This window comes from Hippocampus comes, unplaced genomic scaffold, assembly GCF_001891065.2.
Source record: "Hippocampus comes isolate QL1 unplaced genomic scaffold, H_comes_QL1_v1.1 scaffold475, whole genome shotgun sequence".
In the NCBI taxonomy this organism is placed as follows: Eukaryota; Metazoa; Chordata; class Actinopteri; order Syngnathiformes; family Syngnathidae; genus Hippocampus; species Hippocampus comes.
Window position 1 is genome coordinate 28,354 of NW_017804881.1, and position 14,941 is coordinate 43,294.

Below are 14,941 nucleotides of genomic sequence, written 5' to 3' on the forward strand. Positions count from 1 at the left end.
CTCCTCAAGCCCCCCGGCCCCGCGGCCCGCCAGCCCCCGCCCCCCCCCCCGCACCATCACCCGCACCCCCCGCACCCCCCGGGGCCCATGCCCCCCCCGCCCCCGCCCGCCAGGATCTTGGTGGACGCCGACTCCGGCCTGCAGCGCCTCTACGGCGGCTACCAGACGGACTGGGTGTGCGGCGGCCAGTGGAACGCCATGCTGGGCTACCTGGCCGCCCTGTCCCAGGCCTGCCTCTTCCAGGGCGGCCTGGAGCTGGTGGTGGTCTTCAACGGCACGCTGGGCAAGGAGCGCTGGCCGGAGTGGGCGCGGCGAGCTCAGGGCCAGCGACAGACCGCGCAGCTCATCGTCAACCACGTCGGCGGCAAGGCGACCCCGCCTCCCCGGGCTTGGTTCCTGCCCCCGGCCTGCCTCAGCCACTGCGTCCGCCTCGCCATGTTCCGCTTCCGAGTGCGGGTGAGCCACCTCGTCGTCCTGCTCCCGCTTCCCGCTCTCTCCCTCTCTCTCTTGCAGGTTTTCCTCTCTTTTGCTTAATTTGGCATGGCCCCGCTAGACTGAATGCCCCCCCGCCCCTCCAAAAAAAGCCTTTTGATAACTCGGCACTCGTGGTGCAACAATTAATCACTTGCCAAAGTAATCCACAACAATTTCGATCATAGATGAATCGTTTCGGAAACCTAAATGTCCAGATTTCATTCAGCCTCTCAACAGTAATTTATTCTCCATTTTATTTGGTCCTCCATGATCGCAGATAATTATGTTTGTATTGAATCCAATAAGATTTGTCTACATCTGATTTTAGTTGACAGGGCCCCAGAACACCACCTTTACTTATTTTTTTACAAGGAGCACAGTGGCCCCTAACCTCAAATTTTATTGCCGCATGCACACATGCTCTAAGTTGACATGCACAGTAAAGACGAGATGAAAAATGTACTTGCAGCGTCTCAGAATTGATGAGCAGAATGGTAGCATTTAGCGGCATTGTTCGGTAAAAGCAAGAATCAACATTTTTGCAGATTTTCTGACAGTTACTGTCCACGACAAAGCAGTGACTGAGTCCTTGTCAATTTATGGAGGAAAAAAATGAGGCGGCTCAACCTTTGCCAAATGAATGGTTATTTGCACCCGTGGTATGCGTAACCTGTCGGGGACATGGGGTTGGAGTAGAAGCCGAAGCGGCTCGCGTCATAGTGCAAACTAGTAGCCCTGCCTTGGCACGAATCACGAGCCACGTAGCAGCTCTCTGCTTCAAAAAGGTTGCCAAGTACATCACTCCCTCTTCCGTGGTATCGCGCAATTGTTTGTTTGTTCTTTTTTTCACCGTTCAAAAATGCCAAATAAACACCAGTAATCGGTTCACAAACAGATGTCAGGTACGGGGGTGAGGTTTGCAGTCGACCTCTGCACGTAGTCAATTCTTCTCCGATGGATCAATCGATGGAATAATCACAAAAATATTCACCGGCGACAGCTGGAATTACTCGCCCAGGATGCAAAGTATGCCCGTGTACCTGCATGGATAGCATTTCTCACACATCCGATCTCACAAAGTACGTTCGTGTATGTACTGGCATGGATTTCATTTCTCCTCCGGACAAAAATGCATTCATCACGTAGTCGATGCAACGAGACCTTCACGTATCGCACTACTCCCTCTCGTGTCAAGAACAGTCAAAATTGCCATCTTTTACGTTTCGCACTACTCGCTCTCGTGTCAAGAACAGTCAAAATTGCCATCTTTTGTGTGTGTGTGTGTTTTTAATAATGCATCTAGCAGAGCGCAAATGTTTCCTGGGAGGAAGTGTGTTTGCATCCAGCCGTCTCACGCTTTGTTTTTGATCAAATTGAGCACAAATTAAAGTAGGCCTTCAAATGGACCCCGTCGCTTATGAATTGCATAACATGAACTCAGTGAACTTGACATACATAGTTGGAGAATTGTTGAGTGGCTATTTATAAGCTCTTAGTACAGGACGGTGGCTTGTTTGGAGTATTTTGTTGGATATCGTGTGGGTGTGGAATGATTCCTTCATTTTTTTTAATTTGTTCCCCCTTCCTGCCTGACATTTGCTTTCATTTCAGTGGGCCTCCTTTCTAGTGAAATGTGAAATAAGTCATCGTTTGGCTGGTGGCAGTGTCTTTAGTTTGGGATATATATATTTCTTTCCTCCAAGTACTTAAAAGATGTATCCCAATCCATTGAAGGGATTATTTTAGGACTCTCGGGTGTTTGCGGTGAACACCTTTGTTTGCGCGTCAATCTAAAAATCTCAGACTTGTCCAAGTTCACAGAAAGCGGCTCGAAAGCGTGTTTTGACCAAACGTGGCAGGACAGCCGCAAATCAGACTTGTACTTGGCGGCGTATAACTGATGACCAAAAGAGGGCTGAATGCAGCCAAAGCTTCAATTGCCGCAGGGGGTTGACCAGTTTTGACTTTGGATCCGTCATTTTCGCGTCTTTGTTTCCAAGTCAGCAGTTTGCGGGAGGATATTGCACGTTGCTTCGTCCGTTGGTCATGGAGCCGGCTCGCTCTTAAGCTCCCTTCGCCTTTTTCTGCACACCAGCTGATCAGCAAAGAATCTCCAAATAGATCTCGTACACCGCGGGTGCCGTCTGTGACCATTTTGGGATGAAGTCTCGCCTTAAGCAGTTCACAAGTCTGGGGCAACCTGCAGGGCGCTCTCTCTTCTCAACGGCGTCACCAAATTGAACCGCATCCACCGCGTTCAGAAACCTCGTCCTCTTCTGACACGCGTCGACACGGATAACGCTGTCATTGATTTCTTTCCCGTGTGGCAGGTAACCATTCCGAAGCTGCCCCGCGCGCGCTCGCTCTCTTCCAGTTTCCGCAACATGACTGACACGCATTCTTGAATGAATAATGAATGAACTCTTTTCAAGCGAATGTTACCGGAGGACTACATCAAGACCACTTTTGGGGGGGGGGGGACATGGGACAATTGCGATTACATTTGAGTACTCGCTCATACCAACGTACCAATGCTTCCTGCCATTAAGTCTTGCGGTTGCGATGAATGCGTTTTCGTCGAGGCAAACGTGACCTACGTTTCACCCAAGTGTCGCCCTTTTTAGACGCAAAGTCTTTAGCGCGCAGAGCTCGTCATGGGTTTTGCAGAGCCTAATTTGCAGTCGGCCAAGAGTGTTGTCATCGACATTTCCCTTCAAATATCTCCGTGCAGCTGACTGACACAGCGCTTGTCGCGTTCACCAAGTGGTATCGATGTCTTCATATCAGAGAATTTTCCAGACCCGCGGCCTCGATACTGGTGTCTACGTGCTGACATTTTCTTGTTTTGACTGCTCCGTTTCTTTGGATTGTGATGGTCCATCCCAGGTTCACCATACCTTGGCAAGAAGATGCTTTGTGGAAAGACGCCACAAGGATTTTTTTGTGGTTTTTTTTGTGTCAATAGAGTATGTTAGCAGGTTGTTCCAGGAGTTTGTTTGTTTGGTTTTTCATTTAATGTGGTTTGTAGACAGAGTATTCAAGTTACGCAATGCCTGAAGGGCACGATCAATTTCTCAACGCGGGTATAAAAGATGCAGCCTTCAGCCACCCAGGTTTTAAACGATCCAAAAAATAGCCAGCGCTCGTCACATCCCCTCTCATTGCAAGGGGCTCTGGTGCGGCAATCGTCATCTTGCGAGTGCGCGCCGAAGACCCGCTTGAAAAGTTTCTGACGACTTTGTGCGCTCCCTCCGCAGGTTGTGCAGACTTTGGAGGATCATCACCAGGAAGTGCTGTCTCTCTACAGGGACTACGGATTCGCCGGCCTGATCGCTCAGGATTCGGAGTTTGCGCTGTGCAACGTGCCCGCCTATTTCTCCTCGCACGCCCTCAAGCTGAGCTGGAACGGCAAAAACCTGACCACGCACCAGTACCTGCTGTCTGAAGCCGCCAGGCAGCTTGGGCTCAAGACTCAGCATCTGCCCTGCTTTGCTGCTCTGCTGGGTAAGGAGCCACCCACGCCCGCTTGATTTCCGAACGCGCTCGCCTACGTCCGCGGCGTCTCCGTACGTAGTACGTTCGCCCTTTCAAAGGGCATCTCTTTGTGTGTCCCTTTTCTTTGCCTTCGGTGAAGGAAATCATATTCTGCCTGATGAAGACCTGGCTGCCTTCCACTGGAGCCTGCTGGGACCAGAACACCCACTAGCATCCCTCAAGGTAGCGTATCTCTCAAAGTCTTGCGGAAAGAAATGAGCTTCCATCGCAATGAAAGATGAAAATGTCCAAACAGTGTCCAAGTGGTCAGGCTAATTTTACTTCAACTGGTCATTCTTCTCCCGGAAAAAGTCCATCGTTGTCGTCCTTTGCTGATCTATTGGATCGGAAAGTATTATTGTCTAGTCATCCCGCTCTTTCGGCGCAAATTGGACGTCTTATTGAATTTATTCACAGTTTTGTGCTTGTGATGCACACCCATCGTGAAGTTCGTACACTTTTTTGGGGGGTTGCGATGCTTTGCTTCCAACTCTGGCAACACTTTGAGGAAGCCCGCGTTCCGTTCGATGTTTTCATTTCCCTCAATTGTAATCGTCATTTTGTCCATCTGAAATACAGTACGGTTACGGAAGTGGTATGGAAAATGGCATGATTCTTCTGACACCTGAACCAAAAAATAAAGAAAGGGAGTAGGCCCGGCCCGTAAATAGCGCGCATATGATTGACGCCCATTAAACCGCAAATAAAATCTTTTCGAGCCTAAAAATGCTGATGGACATATGATTAGGGATGGGTACCTTGCACATTTCAACAGTTGCGCATTTTAATGAATTTATTTTGGGGGGTGGCGGGGTCGTGCGGCACAGGATGACCACACTTGCCGATGTCGAGTCGTCTCAATGCACAGACCGTAGTTTGGGATGATGTCAAAAATTGCCAGTGATTGAAGACGTATTTGCGAAATGTTTTGCTGTGGAGAGCAACTCGGCGGCTGACAAAACAGGGCCGCTATTTTCACTTTCACTTGAAAAGAAGACAAATTCGAATGCCTATCAGAAAGTGACTGGAAACATTGCCGCGGTGACGCGAAGAGAGACCGAAACGGGCGCTTGCCAATGACGAGCCTCCTTGGCCCGGCCGGCGAGGTCGTGCGCAATCCGAGGTGAGGCGAGGCTGCCGCGCATCTCGCCGTAACCTTCAGTAAGCGACGAGACGACCGGACGACCGGCCATTGGCATTCAGTCAAAGAGCAAATTGATTTGTCGCCCATCGTTCTTGATATGTCCTATTTTAGAGGTCGATCGGGCCCACGTAATTCCGACATTTGTCGCTCTGGAGGTTGACTTTTTTTCGCCGTTTGAAATGTCCGACCGTATTTGAATGCACCTCGAATCGAGAGATGGTTTGGCTCTTGAATTTCAACTCGGTGTGGTTTTGCACAACGTTGCTGTCCATGGCGTCCAACGGGCCCGGTTGCACTGTCGCCGTCACAGGTGCGAGCCCATCAGTTGGTGCTGCCGCCCTGCGAAGTGGTGATCAAGGCTGTGTCCGAGTACGTCTCCTCCATCAAAGACCTCGGGAACCTGGACGCCATCGCCAGAGATGTCTTCAAACAGTCACCGGTGGGTCACGTTGAACAAAACGCGCATTGTATCATTGAAAATGTTTGGTGGACCGAAAGCACCAAAGCGCGGGCTATCGTGGGAACGTCCTCGATGGTTGTGGCTTCAACGGCCGTTCCAAGCGTTTCGCTTTTTTCAATTTCCAATTCCTCAGGGGCGAAATTCAATCGACGGCTCTTCTGTACGTACGCTACATCTTTGCGCTGCAGTCAGTGTTGCCACATCAACACCCCCGGCGCAGGATTCGGCAGCTTTTCCCCAATGCGCTCACATTGACGACATTGGATTTGTCCTTGATTAAGTGGACGGCGCCGTTCATTTAACTGTTCAATCATTTCAGATGGAGAAACCTTCTTTATTTTTTTCCGTCAAGCACTTTAATCTTTACTTCTCTGTCAGGAAGTAAAGATTTCCGCTCTAGGAAAACAAAAACACCACATGAATGTTTGTTTAGAAAGGGACGAATTAACATTGGAATTGGGGAGGGTTTATTTTCAGGCCATGAGGCCCCCGGCCGGCCCAGGTTCCAACCAAACTCGGGTCCCTCTCGGCTGAACGATGCTGAATTGTCGCGGCTTTGGCGGTCGTCGGCGTTTGACGTTTGTGGCCGGCGCTCACGCTTGGCAGAGCACCGGCGTCATATCTTAACCGACCTTGCCGCTTCCTCTTCCTCCCACTCGTTGGCTCCAACCATTTGCCGCGTGATGTCACGCGGCAAATGGTTTCTTCCCCAGACTTGGTGCAAACGCGTCTTTCCAGCGGCCACCCGCCCACCAGGTGTTTGTCGTGTTGAGCATGAAGACGAGTGGTGAACACGGTTCTCTGTTTCCCTTCCAGTCTCGCATGGAGGACAAGGTTGATCGCTTCAAGAAGGCCATGGACTATTTCTCGGCGGCCTCCAAGCCACGATCGCCAAACGTGGGACCTCCCGCTTTCATTTGTGAGTCACACCGATCAGGTGGATTGACTGAAGGATTAACGTCAAAATAATTGGGTTGGATGGTAATACCGTCACGAATTTTAGACCAACCAAGTTCAAATGGGTTAACCCCCCCCCCCCCCAAAAAAAAACATCCAATTTGATCATCATCAGGAAATGAAGTGCACTTTTCCCGTGCTTTATCCACACCATCTGTTGGCCGAAGCTCTTTTTGACTTTTTGGGAATGCCTAGCAACATGCTAACGACAACCAAGCATCAACCTTGAGTTTAAAGTAAGCCCGTCCTTGAAACGCCAGGATCCCTCACCGTACACTCGCCGCGGGCTCTTCTTCCAACCAACCAGTCGACCATTTTCTGGACGGCTTATTCTTTTGGGCGATTTTAAATCCAGGCCGCGGTTATTTTGCCCAAAAGCCTGCCGGTATAGGCTACGGGGGGCCCGCCACACCCCTGAGCATCAAGCATATTGGAAAATGGATGGATGGGGCGGGGGGGGGGGGGGGTAACTGTTGAGGGCCGCACAGCGGTCAACTGGTTAGCGCGTGCCCCTAACAGTGCAGCGGTCGCCGGTTGGAATCCGAGCCTCGGCCTTTCGTGGGTATGTTGCATGTCCTCCCCGTGCCTGCGTGGGTTTGCTCCGGGTACTCCCTGTTTCCTCCCGCATTCCAAAAGCATGCGTGGCAGGTTAAAGGAGCACTCGAAATTGTCCCGAGGTGTGACTGTGGTTGTGAGCGGCTGTTTGCCTTTGTGTGCCCTGCGATGGGCTGGCAACCAGTTCTGGGTTTACCCCGCCTACTGTGTGAAGACAGCTGGGGTAGGCTTCGGCTCGCCCCCGCCCCTTGCCATTTGGGTGCGGGCGGGGGGGTTCAGAGCCGGTTGCCGTGCAAGCTTTCAGTAACAAGACATTGAGGCGAGTATTTGAACACGCTAAGCTATTCCGCAAGATGAAAACATGGCCCTGGGTCGGGGGAGCCTCTCTGTGTACACGTGTGGGTATTTTGTGACGTTTTGGCTGCCGTCGTATGTCAGAGCGGGCGTGTGAGGAACTGTCTGTCCGTCTGGCTCAGATGTGTTGTGTGCCGCCCAGGTATTTTTGATTCGATTTCATTTGCTGTGAGCCGCCCAAGTCCAATGAAAGGGTTGCCTTTGATTTGCGCGCCTGTGACGTTTTAGCGCACGCAGGAAGACCGCAGCGTTGTTGCCGCTCGCGCCACGATAAATTGAAACGCGGTCGTCAAATATTCCGAGGGTACGTTATTAAACCCAAAGACCGGCTCAAAGATGTTTCTCCGCATTTAATCAAAGAGACGCCGAAGAGCGTCATGCCTTGAAAGATGTTCCCTCACAAGCAGCCATGATCTTACTTTGCCTACCCGTTAGCGTGTGTCATGGTACAAACTGGAGATCGAGATCCAAGTAGTCAAAGTTTCATTTTTATTCATGCATGTTTGTTTTATTATGTTGCCTGAGTGAATCGCAACTTTGAGGGGGGAAAAATTGCAGTTGCATTATTCTCTATAATCATGCCTTCAAATTGGCAGTTGAAAAGCAATTGCGATCATCATTGATCTCGGTTGATACGAAAGAAAGCAATCGCGCTCGTTTTTTTGGGGGCCAAGCCAAGCCCTCTTTTTGCTGTAGTTCCTTGGAAGGATGCGCCCCCCCCCCCCCAACCCCTACTGACTATGAACATGATTAGCTCGGCGCCTCTGTCTGCAGTCATTTCAAACAAACAAACAAACAAACGACTATTGATGTCCATCCCTCATGACTGTTTCTGTGTTCAGTACCTGGGTTTGGGCCCACTCCGTTTGGGGGACCATCTTGCCACATGGGACTGATGCATCCAGGAAAAAATCAGGTAGTTCTCTTTCTTGTTTCGTATGTACCCTACCTTGTGTGTGGCCTTGTTTTCAGTTGAGCAGAGTGATGTGCTGGCCCCCCCAGCCAACCCCCCAAATGACAGTCTGTGAAAATGGAACTCCCGCCAATACAGCGAGGTGGAACGCTCGCAACGGCTTTGATGTACACGTGCCACAGGGGTGCAAAAATGAAGCCTTATTGGTGTGAAAGAGTAGAATAGCTCACGTCCGTCATTCATCAATTTTTTTGTTTTTGTGTGAATGTATGTGTTTTGGAGGATTTTGGAGTGCTCATTTCATATTTATGACCAAGATGGCGCCCACTTGTCACATCGCTACTCCCAGCATATTGAATGCAATTCAGCACATGAAGTGATTTATTTATTTTAAAGAGCACCGCGTAGCGTCACGTTCATTCTTTCTGTCCTTGCTCTCAGTTCCCCCCTCCACCGGTGGCCGGCTTCAAACCGCCTTTTGCAAACGCTCCATTCGGACCCGGCTCCGCCCCCCTGTTCCACAACCCGCCGCCGCCATCGCAAGAGTGCAACGATTCGCCCACAGGAAAGATGGGCTTTTCGGATTGGTCGGCGCCATATGATTCCTCTCAGGGCGGAGGGCGTTTGCCCAATCACCACACGGGCACTCAGTCGGGTCCTTCTCCGTCACCTTCCTCGTCATCGGATGGAGACGAACCCAACGACAACAATGCAAAGTAAGGCACAAACAAAAATCGGCTTTACTTTGGCTTGGACGCAACTCGATCGCATTTCCATGACGCATACTTTGAACACCAGAAGAATTTTGCTTACACGGTGATGGCTTTTGAATTGAATTTTATTTTTTCAGCTCATTCTCTGCCACCGCGAGGAACGAGCAAGTCACCAACTTGATTTCCCCGCCCATTTTGCTCGACTTTGTTGTTTTTGATTTTACTCACTTTGATTTTTGCTCGTACCGTTGATTTGTTGTCTGATTTCGGATTCCTTCGGTCCTCATTCCCAAAGTCCAGTTCCCACATGTGTGGTAACGCCGGTCAACTTTTGAACACCTCACAGACGTCGCCGTCCGGTAGCATTTTTGTCAGCAAGCTTTTGGTGTAAAGTTTCGGATTAAAGGATTTGCAGCTTTCGAGGAGACGGCTGGAGGTTAATCGTCCAAGTAGGATACACTTACGCCTCGTCACGCTGGTCGTCACACAAATACTGGATTAACACCCAAAAAAAAAAAGAAAGAAAAAAAAAACAAAGCAATGGAAATAGTCCTGCAACAAAACGAACTTTGTTTTCGCATCTTGACCTTTGCTCGCTCTCGCAGCCATTTGACAGACAAGTCGTCACGATGGGAGGATCCTGGCGCAAGGGAGCGCTCGGCCTCCGGAGACGGTTCCCAAGGCAACGGGAGCGGCTCAAGCATTCCGTCACTGCTTTCTATGGCGACTCGCAGTCACATGGACATCACCACACCCCCTCTGCCTCAGGTTGGTCTGCAAACCCCGTTTTCTGAGTAGAGGACCCGAATGGTGCTGAGAGGAGCCCCCCCCACCCCCGCAATGTTATTTATTTTTTTTAGGTTAGTGCCGAGGTCCTTCGTGTAGCTGAACACAGACACCGAAGAGGGCTGATGTACCCGCAGATTTACCACATCTTGACCAAGGTGAAAGTCCCGCCGGGCTTCCTTTTGCGCCATTTGGCCCGGTCTGCTCCTGTTTTAACAGCGGACTTTCTTCCGGCCAACAGGGAGAGATGAAAATGCCCGTTTGTATCGAAGACGAGTGTAACGCTGAGCTGCCTCCTGCCTCTCTGCTGTTCCGTGCCGCCAGACAGTACGCCTACGGCGTCCTCTTCAGTTTGGCCGAAACGCAGCGCCGCCTGGAAAGACTCGCCCTCCGCAAGCGAGCTCCCTTGGAAGGTTGGGGCTGGGATTGTCAAGTATTCGGAGGTGGCAAACAACGTCGTATTTTTCAAGTTGTGTCAAATGGCTATGTTCATACTGAAGGTCGATTCAATGGGTTTTTTTTTTTGTTCCCAATGCCCCCCGACCCCCACATCAATACCAACAGTCCAATTGGGATTCCCTCCATTCCTCCCCAATTTTTTTAATCTGAAACCTCCTTGATATGTGGATATGACTCAGCTATGTGTCTGATGCCACCACTGAGGTTAGGCTCGACCGATACGTCCTCGCAATTATTTGACAAAATGAATGGTGTCAAACAAAGGAGCAGAAAACGGTGGCGAAAAGTTTTTCGATTCAGAAAACGTCGGCTCCGGTTGCACCAAATCCTTCGCATTGCCGCAAATGCGCCAGGGCTGAGACGCGAGCGGTCGGGGGGGGAGGCCCGGCCGCCCTTCCGTGTGATGTCGTGTACTGCGGGCACGGCTGTCACTTCATGGATGGACGCGTTCTGTTCACCTCACAAGTTTTGAGATTTCGCCATCAAAAGATGGGGTCAAGTCCAAAAGGGGCCGTCATCATCCCTTGCAGTGTGAACGTAGCTCGAGCGTCTTGGCTCGCAGATGCTTTTATTTTCTTGCAGTTGATTTCGCAAGATGCAATGAGAGAGCGTTCGCGGAGACCATCGCCGCCGTTGTCGCAATACATTTGACTCTGTTTGGAGATGCGCGCATATACTGACCGGATGAACAGCCGTAACTGGACCCATGCGTCCCATGACAAAGTAGGAGGAGAAAATGCCCGTTGGAAGCCAGACAAGTTGGGGCATTTTACACGCCGCTGTATTGGCAGCGCGCTAGTTAGCAGAAGAGGTGACGAGACCCAGGTGACCAAATATGGCGCTTGGGTGTTTCCTGCCAGCAAAGCGTACGAGTGGCCGCGCAGTCGGGTGAGTTCGTCGCTCGCCGTAGTTGCAAATTGGTCAAGAGGGGATGCTTTTGCTCTCAAGAGCTATTCCTCAATGTTGTATTAGCTGCTTTATCGAATGAAAGCACTGTTAAGATAAGAGGAGATAAGAAAAGCTTGATTTGTCTCACAATGGAGAAATTCCCAATTGACAGCAGCAAAATTATGAAAGGGAGAAGTAGAAGAAAAGTATGTCACTAAATCTAAATACAGGTCCAGGTTTTCAGGTTAAGATGCGAGAGGTTGGACAAAAGCGAAAAACGCCAGCGCCACTCTTCTGCTTGAGAAGTCTCCTTTCGCAGAAAGCCCATTTCCCCTGCGTGTTGGGGTCAAAAGGGCTGCGTTTTGTAAAAACAAGACAGAAACACCCCCTGCACCCCCTGCCCGATGTCCTACTGCGAATTAGGACAGAACAAGGCAGAGTCAGGTTTTTCCCAGGCTAACTTTTGAGTGAAAGCGTCGCTCGGCAAGCGGGGCAAGCCGGCAACTGATTCGCCGGCATTCTTTCAGTTCCTCCGGTGATCGTCAAAGAGTGGAGCAGCGGTAAAGCCAAGTCGGCTCTGACTCCCGAACTGATCCCGGCGCTGTGTTTCCGGGAGTGGACCTGCCCGAACCTCCGCCGCCTGTGGTTGGGTCGCGCCAGCGAGGACCGCTCCAGGAGAACCCGGGCCTTCCTGGCCTGCCTGCGCTCCGACTGCCCGGCCCTCCTCAACCCGGCGCAGGTCCCGCAGCATCTGCTGCTCATGTGCTGCGTGCTCAGGTAGGGAAGAGGCTCGCCGCCGCTGCTTGTTCACGGGGGAAAATGGCCATTTGCAACAGGCCGACTGCTTTTTTGCGGCTCGCGGCAGAGATTTCGTGATATCCTCTGCGTCGTTGCCTGACTGCCGCTGCTAATAGCGACGGGACAAGTGGCTGCCGTCTTTGGGCAATTTTCCCAAAACGTTGAATGAGCACCTCAAACGCCCCTTAACTTGTCCCCGACACATACATTGACGGAAAAACAACGGACGACGACGTGACCCGCAATGCTCTTATCTCAAAGTGTTCCATTTGTGCTATTTAAGTCGAGTTTTTCGGGCAAGTGACGCCACGGTCATTTTCGCGTGCTGATATGGAGAAAGAACCCTTTGTAATACCGCCCGTAAGAGCTTCGTGGTGGATGCTTTTTTTTTTATTTTTTTTTTTAGCAAAAGCGGAAGCCAATTGAAGAAGGCCTTTCCTGACCGCAGCACAGCGTCCAGGAGATATGTTGAGAAATAATCGAGTTAAAAACGCTTTCATTCAAATTTGACCCCAGTCTAACAGGCGGTCCCACACAAAAATGTCCAAATTGTTGGTGCCAAGTGGCCGTTCCAACCAAGAGTCCGCATTCTGACGCTCTGAATGATGACGACCAACGGTAGAGTCAGAACTTATCTTGATCCGCAAACGTTTTCATTGTAGCGTCCCAATAAAGAAGGGAATTCGGTTCGGGCGGCGAATCGTGGCGCTTGACTCCACTCTCTGCTCCACGCCGAGCTCACCTTAGTGGAGCTTGCTCTCGTTTTGCTTCTGAATGTGGATCGACGAGGAGTTGGTTCAGCTCAAAATCCCGGGAGGAAAAAAATCTGGACTTTGTGCTCCATCACTGAGATGCGCTCATGACTGAAAACGCGAAACGTGGCGCCGGGTGGAAACCTCACCTCGACCTACTGTAGCTCCAGAATCATCACTCTTTCGGGAGACCCGAAAACCCTTGAATTTTTCTTGTCCGGGCGCCAAACTTGCTGGCAACCAACAATCCAAAAGCAAAAGAGCCCTTGACCCGCTCACACTTCATTGACATTCATTTGAGCGGCTGCGCTGACGTGACTCGCGTCCCGCTGACAAACTGTCTTCACAAAAGGGCCGCTAAAGGCATATGCGTACAGTGCGTGTCGCCAAGACATTCCGGCGGCGCCCCGGTTATTCCGGTTCCGCCATCATGTGGACCAGGGGTGTCAAATTTGGGCCCCTTTGTAGCCACGGTTTCCTTCGGGAGGGCGCGAGGGGGGTTCGAACTGCGAACCCAAATGGCCTCCTGTTTCATACGCGCAGCGAATTGATGAGTGACTATCGTTTGGCCATTTTATTGTCTGAAAAGAGGGATTGGTAAGAAAAATGCCTGCGTGAGCCCAACGCTTTGAAAAGTGAAGACGCTTTGCGCATAAAATGATCGGCGGGCCTTGAGTGCGATGTAGCCAATGAGCCTTCCTTGTTGGTCAGGTATATGATGCAGTGGCCCGGAGGAAGAATCCTTCAGAGGAATGAGCTGGATGCCTTCTTGGCCCAGGCCGTTTCCAACCAGCTCTACGAACCCGACCAGCTGCAGGAGCTGAAGGTACGCACGCACGCACACTTGCCGCACGCTTGCCGCACGCTGCATTTTCTGCCTCTCCATTTGTTTGTCTCTCAGGTGGAGAAGGTGGACGCCCGCGGCGTGCAGCTGGCCGCTCTCTTTATGGCCGGCGTCGACACGGCGCTCTTCATCAACGACGTGTGCGGCCAGCCGCTGCCGTGGGAGCACTGCTGCCCCTGGGGCTTCTTTGACGGCAAACTGTTCCAGAGCAAGCTGGCCCGCGCCACCCGCGACCGCGCGGCCCTGCTCGACATGTGCGAAGGCCAGGTAAGGAGCGCCGCGGGAGGCCTTGCTCGACGCTTCGGAGGCGCACGCCGCCGCCCGCGAGAACCCGCGCCCACCCTCTTTCTGCTCGGCAGGAGGAGCTGGTATCCAAAGTGGAGAAGATGCGTCAGGCCATCCTGGAGGGCATCAATCTGTCTCGTCCCCCTCCTCCGCCTCCCCCTCTGCCGCCCCCTGCCTTCTTGCCGCCCGCCATGGTGCCCCCCTTCTACCCCGGGAGGCCTTGCTCGACGCTTCGGAGGCGCACGCCGCCGCCCGCGAGAACCCGCGCCCACCCTCTTTCTGCTCGGCAGGAGGAGCTGGTATCCAAAGTGGAGAAGATGCGTCAGGCCATCCTGGAGGGCATCAATCTGTCTCGTCCCCCTCCTCCGCCTCCCCCTCTGCCGCCCCCTGCCTTCTTGCCGCCCGCCATGGTGCCCCCCTTCTACCCCATGCCCCCCCTCTACCCGCCCCGCCCCATGGGCGGCATGCCTCCTCATCACCCGCATCATCCGCACCACCCTGCCCAGCACAGACCCAGAGCCTTCCCAGGTACGCTCAGAACAGAATTTTTCGGCGCACTGGGACTAGCTACGCAAACGTCATAGGACTCAGTCGTCATCCCTTTATGGATTTCTCCTCCCCCCTCCCCAGGCATCCAGTCAATCCCCCCTCAGGGAGGAAAGTTGGAGATTGCCGGCATGGTTGTCGGCCAGTGGGCCGGGAACAAACCCATCCGCGGCAGAGGCGGCTTCAACATGCAGGTGGTTTCGGTCGGAGCCGGGAAAGGGTGAGTGATGAGTTGGGAGGCGCCATCGTTAAAAAAAAACTAACAAACTGTAAAATGAGTCATGAGTCAGTTGAGTTGTCCAGTTTTCAAGATGGAAGTGGAAATTGTTCAATTTCAAAGGGTTGAACAAATTGTTTGACAAAAGGTAAAGAGATGGAAACGTGGATTCCCAAAGTTGTTGAAATGGCACCCATTGTTAAGACGTTTCACACCGCCGGTTTTATTTGCGGCGAGAGGTGAACAAATGTGGGTTTTTTTT

At 51.8% G+C, this 14,941-nt stretch overlaps 1 protein-coding gene across 1 annotated transcript in view; it reads left to right on the forward strand.

The window, feature by feature from the left end:
* Window positions 1–14,941, forward strand: part of fam120c (family with sequence similarity 120 member C) — a 21,045-nt gene that overhangs the window by 1,936 nt on the left and 4,168 nt on the right. The window contains exons 2-16 of the mRNA XM_019882075.1: window positions 78–456; window positions 3,732–3,978; window positions 4,109–4,191; window positions 5,463–5,591; window positions 6,429–6,531; window positions 8,321–8,394; window positions 8,833–9,107; window positions 9,710–9,872; window positions 9,965–10,048; window positions 10,132–10,303; window positions 11,765–12,014; window positions 13,499–13,613; window positions 13,689–13,898; window positions 14,207–14,444; window positions 14,547–14,682. Coding sequence (XP_019737634.1) covers window positions 78–456; window positions 3,732–3,978; window positions 4,109–4,191; window positions 5,463–5,591; window positions 6,429–6,531; window positions 8,321–8,394; window positions 8,833–9,107; window positions 9,710–9,872; window positions 9,965–10,048; window positions 10,132–10,303; window positions 11,765–12,014; window positions 13,499–13,613; window positions 13,689–13,898; window positions 14,207–14,444; window positions 14,547–14,682 — 2,658 coding nt within the window. The remainder of the gene's footprint in view (window positions 1–77; window positions 457–3,731; window positions 3,979–4,108; window positions 4,192–5,462; window positions 5,592–6,428; window positions 6,532–8,320; window positions 8,395–8,832; window positions 9,108–9,709; window positions 9,873–9,964; window positions 10,049–10,131; window positions 10,304–11,764; window positions 12,015–13,498; window positions 13,614–13,688; window positions 13,899–14,206; window positions 14,445–14,546; window positions 14,683–14,941) is intronic.